The 20,132-nt window shown below is 59.5% G+C and overlaps 8 protein-coding genes across 8 annotated transcripts; 3 read left to right on the top strand and 5 right to left on the bottom strand.

The window, feature by feature from the left end:
• Window positions 1-217: 217 nt before the first annotated feature.
• SDRG_08076 (hypothetical protein) lies at window positions 218-923 on the top strand (the record flags this gene model as incomplete). Its single annotated transcript, XM_008613943.1, has 4 exons — window positions 218-313; window positions 357-526; window positions 552-802; window positions 835-923. 4 exons carry the CDS (start codon window positions 218-220, stop codon window positions 921-923), a joined length of 606 nt encoding a protein of 201 aa, XP_008612165.1.
• A 181-nt stretch (window positions 924-1,104) lies between these two features.
• Window positions 1,105-1,692, top strand: SDRG_08075 (hypothetical protein; the record flags this gene model as incomplete). Its single annotated transcript, XM_008613942.1, has 1 exon — window positions 1,105-1,692. The coding sequence occupies one exon, from the start codon at window positions 1,105-1,107 to the stop codon at window positions 1,690-1,692; it is 588 nt and encodes a 195-aa protein (XP_008612164.1).
• A 122-nt stretch (window positions 1,693-1,814) lies between these two features.
• On the bottom strand, window positions 1,815-5,195 carry SDRG_08074 (hypothetical protein). Its single transcript, XM_008613941.1, has 11 exons — window positions 5,111-5,195; window positions 4,963-5,066; window positions 4,838-4,917; window positions 4,453-4,795; window positions 4,289-4,400; window positions 4,035-4,244; window positions 3,845-3,992; window positions 3,728-3,795; window positions 3,525-3,682; window positions 2,286-3,480; window positions 1,815-2,235 (listed from the first exon to the last, which is right to left on the bottom strand). Exons 1-11 carry the CDS (start codon window positions 5,183-5,185, stop codon window positions 1,852-1,854), a joined length of 2,877 nt encoding a protein of 958 aa, XP_008612163.1. The 5' UTR covers window positions 5,186-5,195; the 3' UTR covers window positions 1,815-1,851.
• Window positions 5,196-5,564: 369 nt separating this feature from the next.
• On the top strand, window positions 5,565-10,764 carry SDRG_08073 (hypothetical protein). Its single transcript, XM_008613940.1, has 19 exons — window positions 5,565-6,002; window positions 6,041-6,229; window positions 6,279-6,491; window positions 6,541-6,778; window positions 6,839-6,979; window positions 7,023-7,110; window positions 7,187-7,359; window positions 7,410-7,995; window positions 8,049-8,190; window positions 8,246-8,348; window positions 8,397-8,683; window positions 8,734-8,768; window positions 8,823-9,006; window positions 9,051-9,182; window positions 9,226-9,404; window positions 9,446-9,612; window positions 9,661-10,204; window positions 10,249-10,309; window positions 10,353-10,764. The coding sequence occupies exons 1-19, from the start codon at window positions 5,583-5,585 to the stop codon at window positions 10,713-10,715; spliced, it is 4,245 nt and encodes a 1,414-aa protein (XP_008612162.1). The 5' UTR covers window positions 5,565-5,582; the 3' UTR covers window positions 10,716-10,764.
• On the bottom strand, window positions 10,654-12,309 carry SDRG_08072 (hypothetical protein). Its single transcript, XM_008613939.1, has 2 exons — window positions 11,287-12,309; window positions 10,654-11,241 (listed from the first exon to the last, which is right to left on the bottom strand). The coding sequence occupies exons 1-2, from the start codon at window positions 12,192-12,194 to the stop codon at window positions 10,776-10,778; spliced, it is 1,374 nt and encodes a 457-aa protein (XP_008612161.1). The 5' UTR covers window positions 12,195-12,309; the 3' UTR covers window positions 10,654-10,775.
• A 147-nt stretch (window positions 12,310-12,456) lies between these two features.
• Window positions 12,457-16,461, bottom strand: SDRG_08071 (TKL protein kinase). Its single transcript, XM_008613938.1, has 22 exons — window positions 16,379-16,461; window positions 16,234-16,332; window positions 16,095-16,193; window positions 15,733-15,843; window positions 15,603-15,692; window positions 15,459-15,557; window positions 15,314-15,412; window positions 15,066-15,263; window positions 14,919-15,020; window positions 14,771-14,869; window positions 14,627-14,725; window positions 14,474-14,584; window positions 14,350-14,436; window positions 14,222-14,305; window positions 14,071-14,169; window positions 13,920-14,018; window positions 13,778-13,876; window positions 13,632-13,733; window positions 13,490-13,582; window positions 13,287-13,447; window positions 12,608-13,241; window positions 12,457-12,560 (listed from the first exon to the last, which is right to left on the bottom strand). The coding sequence occupies exons 1-22, from the start codon at window positions 16,397-16,399 to the stop codon at window positions 12,528-12,530; spliced, it is 2,718 nt and encodes a 905-aa protein (XP_008612160.1). The 5' UTR covers window positions 16,400-16,461; the 3' UTR covers window positions 12,457-12,527.
• Window positions 16,462-17,069: 608 nt separating this feature from the next.
• Window positions 17,070-17,929, bottom strand: SDRG_08070 (hypothetical protein). The gene is made up of 4 exons (XM_008613937.1): window positions 17,770-17,929; window positions 17,541-17,725; window positions 17,272-17,494; window positions 17,070-17,225 (listed from the first exon to the last, which is right to left on the bottom strand). The coding sequence occupies exons 1-4, from the start codon at window positions 17,893-17,895 to the stop codon at window positions 17,106-17,108; spliced, it is 654 nt and encodes a 217-aa protein (XP_008612159.1). The 5' UTR covers window positions 17,896-17,929; the 3' UTR covers window positions 17,070-17,105.
• Window positions 17,930-18,583: 654 nt separating this feature from the next.
• Window positions 18,584-20,014, bottom strand: SDRG_08069 (hypothetical protein). The gene has a single exon (XM_008613936.1). It carries the CDS (start codon window positions 19,949-19,951, stop codon window positions 18,692-18,694), a length of 1,260 nt encoding a protein of 419 aa, XP_008612158.1. The 5' UTR covers window positions 19,952-20,014; the 3' UTR covers window positions 18,584-18,691.
• Between the last annotated feature and the right edge of the window lie 118 nt (window positions 20,015-20,132).

The following is a 20,132-nucleotide window of genomic DNA, read 5'->3' as shown; positions in this document are numbered from 1 at the left end:
CGACGCACCTGTGCATCGACTCCGAGGGCTCCACCGACCCGCTCATGCCATTGGCCGTCGACCGCTTTGGCGACGCGTTTGCCGAGTATGGTTCTCATAGCATTGGCTCGCTTCTACTCGTCTTGCCCAGTGCGTACAGCGGCGCGAGCTCACGATCGCGTTCGACGGCCGTACGACAACTGTGCTGTTGACGCCGCGCGAGCCACGTACGCGGACGATGATGTCGGCGCGCATCACGTCGGGCTGCCGCGTCACGCTCGTCCACCGATCGTTCGGCATGGACCTCGACGACGTCGGCACGTTGATCCAGCCCGTGACGCGCTTGCAGAGCATTGCAGCATTCAAGGAGATCGCAGCCGCTCTACGAGCGCATCGCTCGACCTGTACAGATCTCGTCGCTCGTATTCGAGGCTTTGGCGCCGGCAGAGGCTGCGTTCGTCGACGTCCTTGTCGCGACAGAGGACTATGACGTGGCGCTCGTCACGTTTAAAGAAGAAGTCTACGACCACCGCAACGTTGTGGCTGCGTGCGTCATGCATCCATCGTGCGAGGTTCCGCGTGACGTGGCCGCGCGCGCCGCACGCCATTTTTTTGGCCCAAGGCGGGGTTGTCGGCATCGACGTGGCGCTTCCGCTTCTCGCCAACGCGATGCTCGACGCCCACGCGCCTCGGCCTTCCCAGTGCGTCCGACCTCGCCCGTGGTACCATGTGTACCAGAGCATGTCCAAAGTCTATCTGGTCCAAGAGACGCGCGAAGTCAATGACGAAATCAGCCATCTTCCCCTCGACCACGAGACCTTGCGTTGGTCGCGAGTCGTGACGTGGCGCTCGCAGATCTCTTCCTCGGCGACGCGCTCTCTGCATATCTTCCGCTCGAGACGGCCGCGCGCATGGTCCAAAAATGCTTGACCGCGTTCGGCTAGCCAGCGCTAGCGTCCGCCATGCGCCGGCTACTGCAGCGCTGGGCCAAGCGAAGCATGCGCTGGACGGCCTCGCTCTTGGTGAGCCTCGCTGGGGCGGTCGGCGCGGGCGTGTGCGCCGTTTGCTTGCGAGTTTATCAAGCTGTGCTGGCACGTGGTCTTGGCCCACGAGCACGGATGACCCATGAGCTCGATCGACGAGAACATTCTGGTCATCGAGTGGTACCTTGACGACGTCGCGTCGCTCGACGCGGACAACCAGTATCTCGGCCACCGACTGCCGCCGGCGCTTATCTCAGTCGTCGACAGTTTTCTCTACCACCGCTGCCGAGGCTCGTACACGCTGCACACCGATCTCGATTGGCAGCTCGAACACGTCCCGCTGCTCCTGCTCCAGGCGCTTGAGGTGCAGCCTGGAATGACCCAACGACCGTACCTGGATGCCATCGTATACCTCATCGACCGGTACGACCTGGACGACCTCGTTGAGTGGGACAGTGCGACGGGCGGCTACAGTCTCCTCATGAACCGCCTTGGCCGCTGCGACGAGACCTTCTTGGCCAAGATGCGGATTTTGAGTTCGTACCGCGCCATCATGACCATCTCGCGGCTCGTCACAGAGGCGCCGGTCGCGCCAGTAACGGCCGAGATCCTAACAACCTTTCTGGTCGATGACGCGACCACCATCATGGACGAAACGTTCGAGAACGACGTCACCTCGACCAAGCGCAGGACGTTACGTGCGTCGCGACGCTCGACACATTGCTCGTAGCGTTGACGACGAATGAACTTGGCGACTTGAGTACGTCCCGACCCCACAAGCGCCGCCGCAGCGACGAAGCATAGCTAATACAGTCCCTTGCTAAACCATTCGCTCCTCTGACACATTGATACTTGGTTGCAGACAATTGTGTACTCACTTTAAAATAAACTACGCGTCCGAGGTTTCTTCGCCCATGTCGTCTTGCTCGCTCGCAGGCGCCCGTGACGAGCGGCGAGGTGGCGACTCTCGCCCGTCGCTCGTTCGAGAGGATCGCCCTTCATCCTGGCGCCGCGGTGGGCTGGACGCACTCTCCTTCTCGTCGCTGCTTCGCACCATCTCGGGCTTGGTGCTCTCGTCGTCTGATTTGCGGCCCGTGGGTTTGAGGAGCTGGGTGAGCATATACGACACAAAATGGGTCTCGTCAATGATGTTGTGGTCGTTTGCGAGGCTGTCGTAAATCGCAATCGCCTTGCGTCGCACGGCGTTGGTGTGGCGCATGTCGGCCATGGCCGTCGCCGACGCGCCGTCGCGCTGCGTGCCGCGGCGAGCGTCCTACGCGCAAAAGTATCAATCTATCAGCCTAGAATCAACCGAGTTTGCACTTCGAGTTTGGTCGTGTCGAGCATTTTCGCACAAACGAGGAAGGCAAAGAACTCTTCAAAGTCCATGGTCCCGTCGCCGTTCTTGTCGGCATCTTTAAACTTGAGCCGGAGCTCCACGACGAGCCGCTCGAGGGCCTCGGCCCACGCGTCCATGAGCTGCATCAAAAAGTCTTCCATCGGCAAGGCAGGTGTCCCCGCACAGCGGACGTCGTCGATCGCGGCAAGCACCGCACTGTCCTTCTCCATCACCTCGTTGAAGGCGATTTTGCACACTTCGAGCGCTTTTGGTACGGGAATCATGCGTTTTTTGTCCCGGAACGTGCCGGTCGGCGCCTCTTTGCCACTCATCAAATCTTTACTCGAGTAGCCGTCTCCGATGAGGTCGTTCCACGCGTACATGAGCGACTCGAGCGTTGTGATGGGCGTCGACTCGATCTGGTTCATGCTCGCGCTCTTGACCTTGGTCATGGTGAAAATGACGTGCTTGATGAGCGACTTGAAAAACGCAAATCCGAGCTCTGCGCTCATGGCGCGCGCGTCGTCGAGGCCGAGAAACCAGTAAAAGAGACCGACGCGCGGGTTTTCCTGCATAGAAATGTGGTTAAGGGACGTGGAAATCGATGCAAAGAGGACCTTGCAGTGCACTTGGAGCGCGGTTCGAAACGAAGCAATGTGCGAGAGCGCGAGCGACTTGAGGCCGTAGACCCGGATAAAGTACTGCCGCGTAAAGACCTTGAGCGGCTGCAGCTGGAGCGACTTGTCGTTGGCGTCTTGCATGAGTTTTTCGCACACCAAGGCCGAGATGGTCGTGCACACGTCGTAGAGCGGCATCGTTCGCGACTTGAGGCGCGAGAGGACCGTGCTCCGCCGCTTCTTGGCTTTCCGGCGCGTTTTTTTGGCTGGTTTGAGCTCGTCCAAGTCGTCTTCATCTTCGTCGTCGTCGTCGTCATCGCCCGTGGGGCCGTTGTTGCCGTCATCAAACGTGTCGTCGTCGAGGCCCTCGAGAAGCGACGACGGGTCCCCGCCTTCGAGCGTGATGAGGAATTCCAGCAGCTTGGCCACATCGGTGCGAATCTGGACATGGCGCGGAATGATCTCCACCAACGACGTCTCGCCGACGTCGTGGCGCAGCGCTGTGAGACGGGCCATGAACGACTCGACGTGCACGAGAATGAACGCTTCCAATGCCGTCAGTCTACACAAAACACATGATTTTGGAAACATCTGTTTGCGGTCTACGTGGCGCCTTCGGCCAATGGTGGCACAGTCTTGTCGTGGAGAAGCAGATGTTTTTGCAGCGCGAGGACAAACTCGGACAAGAGCGCGGTCGACGTCTTCTTGGTCAAGCGCATGGTGGCGTCGCGGAGGTATTGGTTGTGCTGGTTGATTTCGTTGGCCTAGTGATATGTCTAAAAACACCCACATCGGCACTGCTCGCGTACGATAAAGTTGTAGAGTTCGTCGGCCGACATGCCTTTCTGGTACGCATGGTAGAACGTCTGACGCTGGTCTACGCAGATGTGATCTCCTCTTTGTCGGCTTCGAAATAAGCGACGCACCTGGTTCCAACTCGTCGACGAGGTGGGCCAGCGTTTGGGTCAGCGACGGCATGTTGGGGTCTTGAAACAGTCGGTGGAGCATGGACGAGAGCGCTTCGGGGGACATGAGACTAAAGTAGGCGCAGATCTCCGTCTCGGTCGGTAATCTCTGGTGCAGCAGGTTTAGCGCTGACACCATGAGATAAGATACCTCGTCGGGTCGATGCTCGGCCACCGTCGACACGGTTGCTTGAGGCGTGACGAGGTTCGTCTTGAAGAGGTTCATGCTCGTTTTGAAGCGGCCGACGACTTGGTGGGACATGCTGCGCTTCTGTTTAAATTGATAGTCGCCCAGTTGGTCGCTGAGTTCGGCGATGCGTTCGTGAAGCCTCTCAACTTCGCGTATCTTGGCTTGAACGAGCTAGGCGTATACATCAGACATAGTGTGCACATTCCATGTCCTACGTCGTGCTGCAGCGTCGCCTGTTGGTAGTAAAACAGAAAGGGGTTTTCATCAATCGCGTCTTGCGCATCGTTAAAGTCGGCGGCATTGGCATATATGGCCGGCGCGAGATCTCTATACCAAAAACGGTGAATGCAAAAGTCGAATTTTCACAATGCAATCGTACTCGAGACACTGCGCGAGGAAGCGCGGGGGAATCGGGGCGTGGCGAGCGGCTAGCGACGTGAGCGCCGTATAGGCGACAGCGATGCGGAGTCGCTGCGGCGCCGGCCAGCTCTCCGTGAGGCGCCGCGCTTGCGACGCTTTGAGATCGAAAAAGTTAGTCGGCGACAAAAAGTCGCGTTCTTCGCGGGGAAATTCGTCGAGCCAGTTCATGATCGCGGCGTGGCCCCGCGTGTCGACGGTGGACCCAACGTCGTGGACCAGAGGTGCCTTGACAAATGGAGCGATTGGCGCCGGGCCTTGCTGGGACGCCACGTACGGCCTGCGCGTCGTCGGGCGAACGTCGGCTACGTCACATTGTACACAGTCCATACAACAAGCAGTTGTACGTGGCGCCTCCTGGTGCAGCAGCTCCTTGCGCTTTTGGAGCTTGGCGAAAAAGTGAGCTTTCGTGGTGGCCGGTTGTTTCCTAAGAAACACCTTGTTGACGCAAAGTGTGGACAAGTTGTCGTACGAGGTTTTTTGGCGCGTGGAGCCGGCCGATGCAATGACGCGGCGCGGACGCGGTGTCATGACGTCAGCGGTCTTGGTGAGGCTTGGCCCGCGCTCGTCCGACTCCTAATATCGTCCATTCTAGCTTGGGAAGGAGTCAAAGAAGGTACTTTGACGAGCGATAGCGTCCTTGCTGCCAGGCGCGACGTCGAGAGCTCGGACTGCGCCTTATGCGGCGCCTCCATGGCAGGCTTTTTACGCCGTTTCGTACAAGTGCCCCGGGGCACGCGCAGTTCCTCTTCACCCAAGGAGCGCTTCAAATAGATGGGTCAACTAGACGACGCCGAAAGCGAAGTCGAAAAGCGAGGTCCCTTTGGCAAGTCCATGATCTCCCGCGATACCACGTTGGCACTCCACTCGCCGGGCATCAGGACCAGCGCAGGTTGAGCAGTCCTGTTCCGTGCCCCGGTCAATGCACACCGGCGCAAGGTGCCATATGCATCCTGCTACACTTGTAACATCCATGTCGACAAGCCCGCGTTTCAACCCAGTACTGTTGTCTACCTCGACAAACTCGTCACAATTTTGAGACCAAAATAATTGTGCCCCGGGGTCCAAACGTGAAACGACACCACCGTAGCGATGGCCAAGGCCAACTCGTGCCTTGACATGATGATGCGGCTGCGCGTCGAGGACCTGAGCGAGCTCAAGGAAGCCTTTGACGCGCACGAGGGCGGCGTCGACCTTGGCAGCTTTGTCAGCATCCTCCTCGAGAAGCTCGAGTGGAGCGAAGCCACGGTGGTGTCTTTGGTGTACGAGCTCATCGAGCTCTTCCGCGAGATTGCGATTCTTCGCCACGGCAAAATGCTCTGGGACGACTTTACGAGCGCGCTCATTGACGTCGGCATGCGCGCGTCCGTCGACGAGCTTGCGTGGCGCGACTGGCGCTACGAAGAAAACACGTTGTATCTGGACGAGCTCAGCCGCCAGCCGCGCAACGTGCAGTACATCCCCGAGCTCAAGCGCATCTTTGCCTTTGACAGCACGCGCCCCGTGATCCAGGTACTTGACAACTGCTTAGTCGATGCTTAGTCGACTAGGTGTTTGATCCATCGGCGATTCTGGCCATCGAAAGCGGCGCGGCCGAGCACGAGCCGACTCGAGCGTCAAGTGACCCGACGACGCCAATGTTCGCATTGCCCCTCTTGCACGAAGTGCACCCGCTCTGCTACCAGCACGGCTACCGCAAAGACCAAGACCAAGTGCGCTCCGAGCGGAGCCCCGTGCAGGTCCTCGCATGTCCTCGATCTCTCAGACAATCGATACTCGGTAGCGTAGGTCATCAAGTACCTCGGCAGCTTGGACATACTCGTGATCGCAGCCGGCGATTTGAAACTCACGTTTTGGCAGCCCAACGCGCTCTTTACGACCGAGTCGCCGGCGCCCGTGTACGTTGCGAGCACCGAGCACCCGCAGCGGGTCCTCGAGTGGGCGCCGACAGCGTCCCGCCTCTTTTCGCTCGCCACCGACGATGCGATTCTCGTCTGGCGCGTACGACGTGCTAGCTTCCTTGATACCTTGATAATCTGGGATCTTATAGGTGATTGCCAAGACGAAAAAATCGTGCAGCGCCGTGTGCACGAACGTTCTGCGCTCGCACAAGGACATGGTGCAAGATCTCCTGCTCGTCAACGACGAGACGCTCGTGTCCTGCGGCATGGACTCGCTCATCAAGATTTGGGACCCGTCGAGCTTGGAGTGCAAGAGCACGCGGCGCGGCCATAAGCGCGGCGTCCGAAAGCTCGTCAAGCACTCGGACACGGTGTTTGTGAGCACGGGTAGTGCTCCACTGTTTTTTGTTTTGGGTTTTTGAGATTGAGTTTGGATCATGTGAATAGGGTTTGAGCGGGACATGCTTGGATGGGACGTCTCGGGGCTGAGCATCGCGCCCATCTTTCGGCTCTCGGGCCATGCGTCGCCAATCATATGCATTGAGATGATCCCGCACCTCGGACAAGCCATCAGCCTCGACGACGAAGGTTTTCCAACTGGCTGCTTCCTCTTGATACTTTGATATTTTAGGCTATTTCAAGTGGTGGAACATGACCAACCTCGTGTCCATGGACGACAACGACCGGTGTCTCCAGACTTTCCGCTTTGGCAACGACCAGTACGTCGATCTATCTGTCTATTCGATCTATCCATCCATCTATCCATCTATCTATTCGATCTAAGACGGTGGCTAGGTACCCGTGGAAGCCCAACGCCTTTACGCTGTTTACGAACGGCGCGACGATCCTCGCGTCCGGATTTCATTTGAAGTGGATTCAGCGTGTCCGGCTCAAGCCCAAGCACTATGCATCCAGCGCCGTCCTTCTGAACTCGACCACGCTGACGCTCCTCACAACGACCGACCGCGGTTCATTTTCTAGTGTTTCCTTTTGGTCTACTTGAACCTAACGATTGTAGACGTTCACATTTGGGATGCGCACAAGGGCACGCTGCTGCACGTCTTTCGCGGGCTCTGTCGCAGCGACATTACGCGCGTGGTGCTCGACGCCCGCGAGCGCAAGTTTGTGCTCTCGACACTAGGCGGCGATGTGCTCGTCTTCAACTACCTCAACGGTGCGCTCCTCAAGAGCTTCCCGCGGCACTTGGGCCAGGTCTCGAGCATGCTCTACTGCAAAGAAGACGAGGTCGTGCTCACAGCGTCCTGGGACCGCGCCCTTCGTCTCTATGACGACGACTCGAGCAAGCCGCTCCTGCGCTCCATCGCACATGCTCACCGCGCCGATATCAAGTGCATGGCGTACTCGTACCACCTCGGCCTTGTCGCCACGGGCAGCGCCGATGGCACGCTCAAAATCTGGGACTACGTCTACTTTTTGCTGGAGCAAGCGTACGCCGAGCACAGCGTCGAGGTCAACGCGGTGGCCTTTCTCGATCCGCACCCGATCGTGCTCAGCGGCTACGACAATGGCATGCTCGTGCTCCACTCGGTGCGGCCGACAGCTCACCCCACGCGTCTCTGCCAGTTCTCCATTGACGCGTTGAGGTACAAAGATGTCATTTGGTTGGATGACGACGACGACGACTTGCGGACTGTAGTCCGACAGCCTCTGTCGCAACGTTGGAGACGCTGTACGACCCGTTTGGCGGCGAGACGGTCGCCGAAGGCATTACGAGCGGCCGGCAGCTAGTCTACGTTGGCGACTACAGCGGCATGCTTCGCTGCTGGGACCTCTACCCGGTGCGTATACTCTTTATCCTATATTTGTTTTATTGGATTTGATTTTCTTCTGTAGGTGCTGCGGCAGTACCAAATTGCTGCAGCTGACGAGTCCCTCTTGCCGCATACGTCCAAGTCGTACAACCCACGGCGCCGCATCGAGCGGGACGGCGATGGCAGTACGGAGCACCTCGCTACAAGCTCTCGAAATACCACTGTCGCTGTAGCGGCCTCGACAATCGATCGAACAACGTCGGCGCCAATCGTGCCGGCGCCGCCCGTGACGAGTGCGTGGCAAGCGCACACACTGGCCATCAAGTGCGTCACGCTCGTCGAGTCGCCCGTCGCTTGTATCTTGAGCTGCGCAGTCGACAAGACGACCAAAGTGTGGAGCTTGGACGGAACACTGCTCGGTGTCCTCGGCAGCGCAAATTGGGATCTCGTCCTCAACACGACCGAGGTCGCAGCGCAAAAATGGGCCCACGCCACCGCACTCTGGGACGATCTCAAAGCTGTACTTTCCATTTTCGTATACACCTAACCCTACGTGGATATCGGGGGTAGGGCAAAATCGATTTGGCAAGCGGGCGTCGTGCTCGGTGCGTCTACTGCGATCTCGTACAATACCGACAAAGATCTTATAGTTTCCATAGGCATAGTACGCTGGGGCGGGTGCAGAGCTTGCCGTCGTTTACTCCGCCATCGCCGCTGGACCTATGCGAGCCCGAGGGGCTGGCCCCCGCGTCTCTGGCGTCGTCCAACAACGAGAAGGACCGTCTCTTTGGCCAACTGCACGGCGACAGCACGTGGAAGAAGTCGGACATTCAAATCGCTCGGGTCTTATTTACGGAAGAGATATTTTCTATAACTTTGGCAACTAGGAAACGGCATGGGAAGCCGAAGCTGTCAAGTACAAGGCGCGCATGGACCGTATTTTCAAGCAGCAACCTGCGGCCACCACCAAACCCGATCGGTCCGACATTCACACGCCCGTGGGACCGCCGATCCTCGAGGTATCGTCTATCAAGCGAAAGGAAGTAGACTCGCATTGGGTAGTCGTTGGCGTCCGACCATCGCGAGACGCTTTCGTCGCTCTCGACGACGCTGCCTCGCCTCTCGTCCAACCAGCTGTCTCAAATGAGCTTTGACGACAAGGACAACTGGAGCGTCAACAGTCGCAACCGCCAAAAACTCATTTACCGGCATTTGTTTTCGGAAAACAGCCGAAATTTGCGGTGCGAAAACACTTGATTCTTCCACTACATTAGCACTCTAGTAACCCAACGGCCAAGAAGCAGCCAAAGTTGCTCCTCGAAACCATCGACACGGCGCCGTCCGCCTTCGTGCTCCAGCATCTCGGCCCTGACATTCCTCGCAAGCCGACGCCCAAGCCCCGCCGGCTCAACGTGCCGACCCTCGCCGCCTCGGCGTCTGCGCCTACTCGTACGTCTCTCAGCAGTGACCGAATGAACGCACAACACTACTGACTAGTGTCCAAAGTTCTCAAGCCGCGTCGGGCGTCGTCGCACCGGCTCGAAAAAATGGCGGCCAGTGCACCGAGTCTCGACAGTATCATTCACGACCGCCCCTCCTCGACAGCCGCCAAAACGAACCCGGTGGTGGGAAGTCCCGAGAAGACTCTCGCTCGCTTCGAAGCTATGATCGCCGACCGGCCGCCCGAGACACGACCCATGACATCCCCGAAAAAGCCAGAGGCGAGTCCCCCCCGACAACGCGCTGGTAGCGTCACCCATGTCGTGCTGCCTCCTGTCGCCACGAGCACCACCACCAACAACAACAGTCCGCCCAAGCCACAGAAATCGCACAAGTCGGTCGCTGTCAAAGACTTAGTCGACGCCGATCGTCGCATCTTGCACCAGCCGCTCTTTGGCCCGTACCCGCGCGACCACGTACTCGAAGTGTGCCGAATCTTCGTCCGCATCGATGTCGACAACAGCGGCGTCATTGAGACCAGCGAGTTTGTGGAAAAGTTGTCGCAACTCGAAGGCGACGACTGGCGCGACGCCCTCAATACGTACGCCCCGATGCGTTGGACCACAAAAGTTGACTTAGGGATAGGGTCTTCTGCGATCTCGACAAGGACCACAACGGCATGCTGGACATGCCCGAGCTCCTCAAGGTTTTATGGTCGATCGACAATAAGACACTATGACGCTGTCTAGGCCATGTTCCCGAAAGCGACGAACCGCGTCCAGGACGAGATGCTCCAGTTCGCGCGGGTCGCGGTGGCGGCCGAGCGCCATGAAAAAGCCAAGCTCCGCGAACTGAGCCCCAAGGCGCTGGCCGATATCACGGCCCTCTTCCACCTCTTTGACATTGACAACAGCGGCGCGATCGAGCCGATGGAGCTCCTCCGCGAGTTCAAAGCCAACGAGCGCCGTTTCTACGACAAGCACCCGGAGCGCAGCATCGCGGATCGGTGGCAGCTGGCCGACATTGTCAAGATCTTTCAGCAGTACGACTCGAACGCAAACGCGAGCTTGGAACTCGACGAATTCATTGAGCTCTTCCGCGATAGTTTCTAGTCGACGTGTACACTATTGTCTTTCGAAACATGGACGCATTGCATCCGAGTATCCTCTCATTCAAATAGCATCGAGCGTAGCCTCTTCGTCGTCACTCTTGACCGCCAATCGGGTATAGGGTACGCTTTGGCGGCGACGCCACAGCACGTAGCCACCAACCACCGCAAGCGCCGCCACAGCCGCGCCAGCCACAAGACGCAGCGACACTTCGTGGTCGCTCTCCATGGAGACGGAGGGCTTGCGCATCATGTCGTAGCCGGGTACGAAGGCTTGGAGCCGCTCGGGGTGGGTGTACGGAACCCAGTGGCGCTGGTCGCACGGCCAGTGGTCCTTGGCGACATCCGTGGTCGAGATGCCCGCAAACGCGAGGTAGGCGTCGACAGACCGAGCCGTGTCCTTTGGATAGTACCTCTCAAGATCCGTCTCGTCGGCCTCGCCGAGGACGGGCAGGTGCAGCTGCTGGCGCATGCGGTTGATCGACAAGTCGCGCTCTCGATCGCGCGCGTCGCCCCCGTTGTCATCAAATCTACCAACTTTCTCTGACGATTTTGAACAGAGCCAACGAACGTACGAGCCGTTGTTGCCGCGCCGCGACTCGTCATGGAAGACCACGTGGCCCTGCCGCGACGGCGAGTAGATATCATAGCCGTGCGTCCAAAGCTGCATCGAGCGCAAAAGCTCTTCGCCCAGAAAGACAAAGCGCAGACGCGCGTCCAGCGGCACCCTAGTCTGTGCATGGCACTTGCTAAACTGAAAGCCCGCGCCGATGAACGCCCCGAGCTGCGGCAAACTCGAGTTGTCAAGCAAAATCGCGCCAAAGTCGGGAATTGTCGACAGCGTCGCGTGGGCAAAGTAGCAAATGTGACGCGTCTGCGTCACTGGCGGCGTCAGCTGCGGCCCAATCGACTCAAAGCCGAGTGGGTACACGGAGAGGACCGCCATCTCGTTCTCGGTGCGCGCCCAGTCGGCCAAAAGCGCGTCGTCCCAGTGCGAAACAAACTGCATGTGCGCGTCGGTCACCAGGCAAAAGGTCTCGTCGCGGATGAGCGCGTGGAGGCGCACGCGCGCCGCGATCGGACCTGTCGACGCCGCCGCGTCACGCGCATCAACGCGGATGGCCTCGCGGTACCGGCACGTCGTGTCGTTGGGCCAGTGCGCGGCGGCGAGGCGGCAGTAGGCGTCGACGCACGCGACGTCACCGGCGCGCGTTTGGTCGACAACGCCAAGCACAAGGGATTCGGGGTGCGACGCGCGCGAGAGGGCGGTGAAGAGCGTGTAGCCGCAGCGGTTGCCGTCGCGGTACGAGGGCAGGCCGAGAAATGTCTTGAAGTTGGTAGGGACGATGGGGCGTGGCGGGCGCAGCGCTGTCTGCGTATCGTTCAACGGAATGTGCTGCGACGCCGGGTCGAGCGTGTAGCGCTCACCATAGACAAAGCCGCCGCTCGAGACGTCGCGGTCCCACACAAACGACGACGGCATGCTGTCGGGCGTCGATACAGCTTTGGAAATGACAGCAATTTGCGACCGGCGCAAAACCCTAACCCTCGAAAACACCGCCTGGTGGCGCTGAGTGTCCGGGCAAGCTCGGCAAGTCCATCCAGCGCCGCAGCTGGCAGAGCATCGAGCTTTCCTGCAGCTCGACCGTGGGCGTCTCTACACCGCACACGCCACGTCACAACGCAGCATGTTTTTGTTACCAGCACGTTTGCCCGCCCAAGCAGGTACTAGTCAGGGTACTAGTACGGTACTAGTAGCCCGAGAGACTGTCGGAGCACAGGTGCCATTGTGTACACAGTTCAAGCTACATGGACACTACGCAGCACGCACGGCCGTCTCGGCACGAGCCTATGCCAACATGAGTCGACTAGCACACACAGGGTTGCATGACGCACATCGGCGTGCGGCAAATGCTGCGCGAGCGTCTTCTGGATCTCGGTCGCGGACGGCCGGGCGCTCGGGTCGAGATGCAGACACGCTTGGGCGAGGGATCGGTACCAACTCGGACACGAAGCGCTCAGCGTCGGCACAATGTCGCCACTGCGAATGGCATCTGTGAGCTGAAAGCCGTGCAGCGGTGCGTCAAAGTACGGCTTTTGACGCGTGTCGAGCTCGGTTAGAATGACGCCAAACGAAAATACGTCGGCCGAGTACGCGTAGCGCCCGCCGTTGAACACTTCGGGCGCGATCCACAGCAGCGTGCCGACGGCTTGCGTCATCGTCGTGTCCGTCGCGTGGTCGCGGGCCGACCCGAGATCGGCGACCTGCACGAACCGCTGCCGGCTCAAAAGAATATTGTCCGACTTCAAGTCCCGGTGCAGGAGCGACTTTGCGTGCAAATGCGTGAGCGCCGACGCGATCGCGTACGCAATTTCAACGGCCGAGTAGATCTCGGGCCGTCGCTCTTCGCGGACGCCATCAAGGTACTCGCGGAGGTTGCCGCCGTCCATATACGGCAGCACCATCATGGACGGGGCGACGCCGTCCGTGACGTAGCCAAGCAACGGCAAGATGAAGGGCGAGGTACACCTAACCCCAAGACGTTAGCATCGACCACGAATAGGACGTTCCTACTTGCTCAAGACGGTGATTTCATCGTGAAGCGACGAGACCGAGGACGCTGAGAGCATGGATTTGATGGCAACATCCAGCTTCTCCTTGTAGCGACCGCGGTCGACGATCCCTTGTCCGCCGGCCCGCAAGCGCTCGGTCACAACAATGTCCGACGCATCCATCTACGTCCTCTCAAGACCACACGCAGAGGAAGATGAGACTACCTCGATCGGCGGCTGGTACGCGCTCTGATACAGCTCATCCGCCATCTCGCTCTGGCCCGTCCGCATCGCCAGCACGAGCGGCGAGTCCAAGTCCTAGCTGTAGAGTCAGCGACCACATTGACTGAGACCAGAGCCATCGCACCTCACTCGTAGCAGCGCACGGGTCTGCGCCATGGGACAAGAGAATGCGAGCGACAGACGTATGGCGGTGGCGCACGGCCTCGTACAGGGCCGTGTGGCCGTGCTACACAGAGCGTTTTGCATGGCTGCAGAGAAGAAGGCGCGTACGCTGTCGGTCGTATGGACGTTGGCACCGTGCGTCGCAAGCAGTTGCACAAGCGCGTCGTGTCCGTCGACCGCCGCCACGAGAAGCAGCGCGCCGCCCTCCTACCATCGGGTTAGGGTAGGGCAGGGGTCCATCGTAAGGTACGCGGTGCGTTGTATTGGGGTCCGCACCCGCCACCAGCAAGGTCTCAACGACGCGATGATCGCCAAGACCAGCGGCCAAGCTCAGTGGCGACGTCCCATCCTACGCGCAAGTCATAAGCACAAAGCACGTTGTCGCGTTACGAGGTAGGTACCGTGCCGAGTTGGTTGACCGGTGCTTTTGCGGCCACCAAGACGTCGACGATGGCCGTCTGGCCCTTCTCAATCGCCAGCAGCAAAAGCGTTCGGCCGGCCTAGCCACACGCTACGTGCAGTCTTGCGATCAGACGACGAGGTTCGATGTACCTTGGTACGCAGATCCACGGGCAGACCGGCCAGCAGATACGATCGCACGGTCGCCGCATCGCCCGTCTTGACCGCCTCGATGAGCTACGCACGCGCGTCACCCCATCGATGCAGAAGCGAGTCCTTACGTGGCCAACGTGCGCCAGAACCAGCGGTGCCAAGATCGCTTGGGCGTCGCTGTTCCGAGGCGCCAGGACCAGCGCCGTCTCCTTGGCCTACACAGCTAACTTGTCAGACGATACTGCCACGTACTCGAGCTCGTGCGTGGTTGATGGCATGCAGCGGAGCGTGCGCGGAGAGCAGAACGCGGACCACGTCGCTGTGGCCACAGCGAGCGGCCACATGAAGCGCGGTGTCCCCCGCCTACGCCACCGGTTGCTCGAACGTTTTTGAAATCACACGTACATCGTTGGTGGCGCACACGTCTGCTTGCGCCTGCAGCAAGCGCTCAACGCACTCTGTCGCGCCGTGCGTGGCTGCGATCAAGAGCGCCGTGTTGCCCTCCTACTTACTACACATTAGCAGCCGCCGACGCGAGCTCAAGATCACCGCATCCGTCAGAAAAATGCTGGCGTAGCGGCGCAGTAGGCTCTCTACGACCGCCGTGTGGCCGTGGGCAGCCGCCAGCATCAACGGCGTCCACAGGTCCTACCCTTGATACATTGAAATCTTGCACTAAAGAGATGCCATAGTGTACACTGGCTTGCACCGGGTCCGTGTCGGCGCCGGCCTCCAAGAGCATCTCGACGATCGGCGCATGGCCATTCGCCGCCGCCCAGTGCAGCGCTGTGGTCGGACTCTAGACCACTGAATCAGAAGAGCTACGACAACCTTGCGTCGCTACGGCGGCGTCGTCGGGGCGCACCCCCGCCTTCAAGAGCTTGGCGGTTGCCTGCATGTCACCGTCTCGCGCGGCGCAGACCAGCTGCGCGTGCAGTTGCTGGCGGTCGGCATCGTCGTTGGCCACTGCAACCATCGCCGCTTCGAGGAGCAAGGCGCCTTGCGTGTTGGCCTTGACGAGTGCGAGCGCCGTCTTGCCCGTCTACAGCGTACGACAGTCGCATCGACGGAGCCTGCGTCACCAACGCATACGTGGTTGTATATATACGTGCTGGCGCGATATGCCAGCAGCACTTCGATGATGCTGTCGTGGCCATACCGCGCCGCCAGGTGCAGTGGCGTGTCGCCTGCCTACGAACGCAATGCGACCAACCATTGACGTCATCCATCAGCGTACGGTGGTCGTCGCGTCCACGTCGGCACCCGCATCGAGAAGGAGACGCACGAGGATCGTGTAACCGTGATACGTGGCGACATGCAGTGGCGTCCGCCCATCCTAAGACAATATGTCCACACTTTGTCGTGCAACGTCGTAGCGTACGCGGTTGGCTTCGTGGACGCTCGCCTTGGCCTCGAGAAGCATGACCACAACGTCCGTGTAGCCGCGCTTGACGGCTACACCGAGCGACGACTGGCCTTTCTAGAACCGACAAGTTGTCCAAGCTCGAAACGAGCCACTGTACCGCGTTGCGGGCATTCACATTGGCCTTGTACTGCAAGAGAGAAGCCACAAGACTTGGGAACGGGTGCCGGGCCGCCCAATGCAGCGGCGTCTCGCCGTCCTGCCACGTCGTACGTATGAGCATAAAGCACGCCCAAAGCAGCGTACGCTCGTGGCCGCGTTCGGGTCGGCGTTGCCTTCGAGCGGTGCGTCCGCGGCGGGGCCAAAGAGCGAGGCGTACTCGACGACACTCCGGCCTTGTAGGAGCGCAGTCGCTGCTGCCACGTGCCCGTACAGTGCTGCGTAGTGCAGCGGTGTGCGCCGCGCCTAGCGTCGTATCGTGTCGCGTACGATGGAGGCAAGAGGCCATACGAGGTTGACGGCGTTGGCATCGGCGCCAGCTTGCAAAAGCAGCTCAATGCAGCGCGTTTGGCCGCGCTCGGCGGCCATGTGCAGTGCGGCGTCGCCCGCCTACGCCGCATCAAGATGAAGCCCGACGCGCAGCACGCACCCAATCGGAGGCATTCGGGTCAGCACCGGCCTGCAGCAAGGTGGCCACAATGGAAACCTGGCCGGCCTTGGCGGCCTCTCGCAGCTGCTTGGCGCTGTCCTAGACAGCGTCATGAGCCCTACTCGGGTCGCGATGGCGCAGCTACCGTCTTGAACAGCCAGCTCATGTCTTCTTCGCACTTGCCAGGGAAGACTCCTTCACTGCGCGACAGACGGGCACCTTCGATGCGCGCAGCAGCATTCGACCGAGTTCGATGCGATAATTCCCTCTTCGTGATACGCTGGTTGTAGACTCTCGCATTACAGAGCTCTAGACCGTGCAACAAAGGAACTTCTCCAGCCTCGTGGCAGCCTCGTGGGTCGTTTTATCCGGATTATTCCGGATAACTAGAAAGTGCAATTTGGGAAATCGCGACAAATAATGATGGGCATGAGCGTACGCACGGACAAATGAAGTTAGAGTTACAGCGTCGACTGGAGTTGGGTCGTCACTATGGGCGTTCCTAGTGTACGCTACAAAGCTGGCGAGCATGGTCATGTCGTTGGTCCCACTGGCTGTGATGCTGACGAGCGTCGGTCGATGCAAAGCTTGAAGCAACGTTGCTGGTTTCTTCCAGATGGCGCAAAGCGACACCTTTAACGCCGTTCATGTGATGTGCAGACGGAAGCTCCGTCGTGTTGACGCCAAGGATACGCTATCTTGTGCGGGCGATCCTTGAAGTTAGGTAAAGTTTCGAGTGTCCTTGCCAGCCAAGAGGCGCTTCTCTTCCTTTTGTTACATCCGCGTGATGATTCGCACTCGTCGCACCAACCACGATGCTCTCGAGAAGACTCGCATCGGACGCAGCACAGGTAGACATTGATAACGGAAACTTAGTTGACAAAATAGTACTTGAGAAAACAGAGTTTGCACACTTGGATGTTGACGCGGTCCGTGCCGGTCGAGAGTGCGCTTTTGAACTGGATGCAGTTCTTACACACGACTTCGCCGCACTAGTAGTCGACCATAGAAGCGCTAAGAACGTAGATGTGGACGTACGATGCGGCAGTGGTGTTTTCGCAAGAGCGTGCTAAACTTGCGCGTGCAGGCGACGCACTGGTGCCGGTGGACGTCGAGGACCCACGAGTCGACGGGCGCGATGCACTCGATCGTGAGCACGGGCTTTTCATGGTTGTGCTCGGGGCAGCCCTTATAATAGTGGTAGAGCGCATCGACGCGGAGGAACTCGCGCTTGTCCATGAGCGCCATCGACGCCGTGTAGCTACGGTATCGCATGAGCAAATGCACTCGGTTGGCGGCGTACGTACGTATACTCGGCCGGCGTCTCGGTCGCGGGCTCTTCGTCGTCGCCGGCCGCGCGTTTCGTGTCGCAGTGGTACTTGTGCTCACAGCGCACGGTGCAGGCAAAGCAGACTGCGACCTTGGCCGCGCCCTTGTTGGGCATCGTAATGGCCCGCACGTCCATGCACGTGGCGCAGACGACTGCGCCGCACTATCGGACCTGTCGTCAGGACCGTGGTAGCGATGAAGCGATACCATTCCGCAATTGTGCTTGCGCTGCCAGTTGGTGTACTCGACCGCGCACACGGTGCAGTGCGTCGCGAGCTCCTTGACGGCAAAGTGGCGCGGCTCGACGAAGCGATGCAGCGTCTCGGTCGTCATAATCCTGTGAAAAGGTAAATGACATCCAGCATGCAATGGAAACGGCTGTAAACGAAGGTCCGACCAGACGCTGCGTTGCCTCAGCTGCCGACAGGCGTGACACACGTCGCGTCAGGCCCGATTCGCGCCCGTGATTGGCTACCGCGCTGGCCACAGCGCGTCGACGCCAACAAAGCGGCCCCGACAGCCCACGCGACCAGCCCCGAGCGAATGCATACGAGACACCCGAGGGCTCCGACATGTGACGCATACACGTGGCAGCGCTTGATGACCCTTGGACTCTTTCTCTTTGCGAACAAAGAGCCTCAAGCTCGCGCTCGGACGATGGGCGTGACCAGCAGGTGGTGCTCACCCGTGATGGGCAACCGGCCTTCTCGCCACCTGTCCACCCATTTCTACGCGCCGGAACGGTAAATGCGTTTTTCGCCGTTTCAAAAATGGGTAAACACGTCGTACGCACGCGAAACGGCTCTCTCGTTTCGAACGGCCGCTATGTTTTTGTGGTTTAAACGCGATGCGCAGATACCACGCGCGAAATAGGCGCCAGTAGCCTGATAGGGCTACTGCGGCTGTCCACACGAGCGTCCATCGGAGAAGCACTGCACCAAACGAGGAAGAAAAATGGCCCATGAATTCTTGAAGCGGAAGCGACGGCTTCAACTTGTGAATGGTTGGCTTCCAAAGCCAGCCCGAGTCACATGTTGTGGGAAAATATGTTCAAGAAAAATAGAAACTCCAAACGGGTGGTGATGATTCGGGTCAAATGGCGCTCCTACCAGCTTCAACCCATAGGGACTTAGTTGCTGACGATCGCTTGGTAGAGCTGCTGGCGCTGGCGAAAGAGAGCTTCGTCCAGGGTTGCGAGTGGCTTGACGCACGCCATGAGGCAGTTGAGAACCACGAGGCCAACGCAGGCGAGCGGGAGGAACCCGATGCCGCAGCTGACGCCGACAATGATGACGACGAAGAGACCGATCGAGAAGGACATGCTCACGAGGCTCAGGAGCACGAGCAAAAGCATGTTGCCGAGCTTGGTGCAGTAGCGCGCAAAGGTGTCTTGGCGGCGGCGACGGTTGTCGGGCACCTCGACCATCAACGGCGCTTGGACCGACGACGGCAGGTCGTCGTACACCGGGGCATACATGGGCGCGCTCGGTGCGTAAAAGTACGTTGGCTGCTGCGTTTGGGCGACGACGCCCGTCGTGGAGAAGAACTCGCTCGTGAAAAACTTGGTCGTGCCCCGGAGGATCGCGCCAAAGCCGTGGAGGCAGAGCACGCTAAAGTAGAGAAAACCGACGCCGAAGAGCGCGATCTGCACCTTGTGCGCCTCGTCCACCGGAATGCCAGCGACGCTCGCGTGCAGCGTGTGGACGCGGTGGTGGTGCGTGTACGTCAACGTCATTGGCTGGTTGTTGGCGTACGAGTCGTCCCAGTAGAGCGGAAAGGCCATGCACGCGATCGACGTCGCTAGCAAAATCAGCGGCGTCAAGCTAAACATGAGCGCGAGCGGGAGCTTGATGGCGACAAAGTAGAAGACGGCGAGGATCGACTCGGCCGAGAGCGTCGAGAGCGACGGCGAGAGGCGGTACCCGCTGCGGTGGTAGAGTCCGCGGCGCGGCACCTGAAAGTTGACTGTGATCTGGTCTTTTGTTGGCGCCACGCAGTTGTAGAGGTACACGTCGCACTCGGCAAAGACGCGGACGAGATGCAGGAGGAACTGCAGCACGAGCAAGCCGAGGCAGCAGAGCGGAATGAGGCCGACGCCGAGCGACCCGACCGAAATGACGAGCACAAAGGCCAGCAGCGCCAAGACGTGGTTGAAGAGGTGGAAGAAGACGAGCTGGAACGTCAAGAGGCGCAGTGGACTGGTGAGCGCATACCAAAAGACATTGTCATTGTCCTCGTGGTCGCACGGCGGCGGTGGCACGGCATAGTACTGCGGCGGCGCAGCTTGGTACCCGCCATACATGGGCACGGTGGCCGGCGTCGGTGCGGGTGCGGCTACCGGCACCGCCATCACGGGCGTCTTCTCGGTTGGTGAGAGTGCAGGATACATTGTTCGAGGAGGTCGACAAAATAAGAATGAGTCGAAGGGCAATCTGGCAGTGGTCACCTGCACTCGGCTCGGAATGTGGGTTTGGGAATGTCGGTTCCAGAGTGTAGGTGGCTTTGAAGCACTGGCAGGTTCGTGAGTGGGACAGTGGTAGTAGCGCTGCGTCGAGTCGTGAACCGATAAG

Source organism: Saprolegnia diclina (assembly GCF_000281045.1).
Source record: "Saprolegnia diclina VS20 unplaced genomic scaffold supercont1.24, whole genome shotgun sequence".
In the NCBI taxonomy this organism is placed as follows: Eukaryota; Oomycota; class Saprolegniomycetes; order Saprolegniales; family Saprolegniaceae; genus Saprolegnia; species Saprolegnia diclina.
Note: the sequence above shows the minus strand (reverse complement) of the source record. Positions and strands in the feature narration are given on the sequence as shown.

Excerpts from the sequence above, each read along its gene's own strand:
- SDRG_08072 (XM_008613939.1), bottom strand. The coding sequence starts at position 12,194 with ATGCCGTCGTCGTTTGTGTGGGACCGCGACGTCTCGAGCGGCGGCTTT. Across the intron at positions 11,242-11,286 it reads CGGCGCGGCAACAACGGCTC|ATTTGATGACAACGGGGGCG; the intron begins GTACGTTCGTTG and ends GAAAGTTGGTAG.
- SDRG_08074 (XM_008613941.1), bottom strand. The coding sequence starts at position 5,185 with ATGGAGGCGCCGCATAAGGCGCAGTCCGAGCTCTCGACGTCGCGCCTG. Across the intron at positions 5,067-5,110 it reads GGACGCTATCGCTCGTCAAA|GAGTCGGACGAGCGCGGGCC; the intron begins GTACCTTCTTTG and ends GGACGATATTAG. Across the intron at positions 3,481-3,524 it reads CCATTGGCCGAAGGCGCCAC|ACTGACGGCATTGGAAGCGT; the intron begins GTAGACCGCAAA and ends TGTTTTGTGTAG.
- SDRG_08069 (XM_008613936.1), bottom strand. The coding sequence starts at position 19,951 with ATGTATCCTGCACTCTCACCAACCGAGAAGACGCCCGTGATGGCGGTG.
- SDRG_08073 (XM_008613940.1), top strand. The coding sequence starts at position 5,583 with ATGGCCAAGGCCAACTCGTGCCTTGACATGATGATGCGGCTGCGCGTC. Across the intron at positions 6,230-6,278 it reads CCGAGCGGAGCCCCGTGCAG|GTCATCAAGTACCTCGGCAG; the intron begins GTCCTCGCATGT and ends TCGGTAGCGTAG. Across the intron at positions 9,405-9,445 it reads GAAAACAGCCGAAATTTGCG|TAACCCAACGGCCAAGAAGC; the intron begins GTGCGAAAACAC and ends TTAGCACTCTAG.
- SDRG_08071 (XM_008613938.1), bottom strand. The coding sequence starts at position 16,399 with ATGAGCTGGCTGTTCAAGACG. Across the intron at positions 14,170-14,221 it reads CCGTGGATCTGCGTACCAAG|GCCGGCCGAACGCTTTTGCT; the intron begins GTACATCGAACC and ends GCGTGTGGCTAG. Across the intron at positions 13,877-13,919 it reads ACCCCAATACAACGCACCGC|GAGGGCGGCGCGCTGCTTCT; the intron begins GTACCTTACGAT and ends ACCCGATGGTAG.
- SDRG_08070 (XM_008613937.1), bottom strand. The coding sequence starts at position 17,895 with ATGACGACCGAGACGCTGCATCGCTTCGTCGAGCCGCGCCACTTTGCC. Across the intron at positions 17,726-17,769 it reads GCAAGCACAATTGCGGAATG|TGCGGCGCAGTCGTCTGCGC; the intron begins GTATCGCTTCAT and ends CAGGTCCGATAG. Across the intron at positions 17,226-17,271 it reads GAAAACACCACTGCCGCATC|TGCGGCGAAGTCGTGTGTAA; the intron begins GTACGTCCACAT and ends GTCGACTACTAG.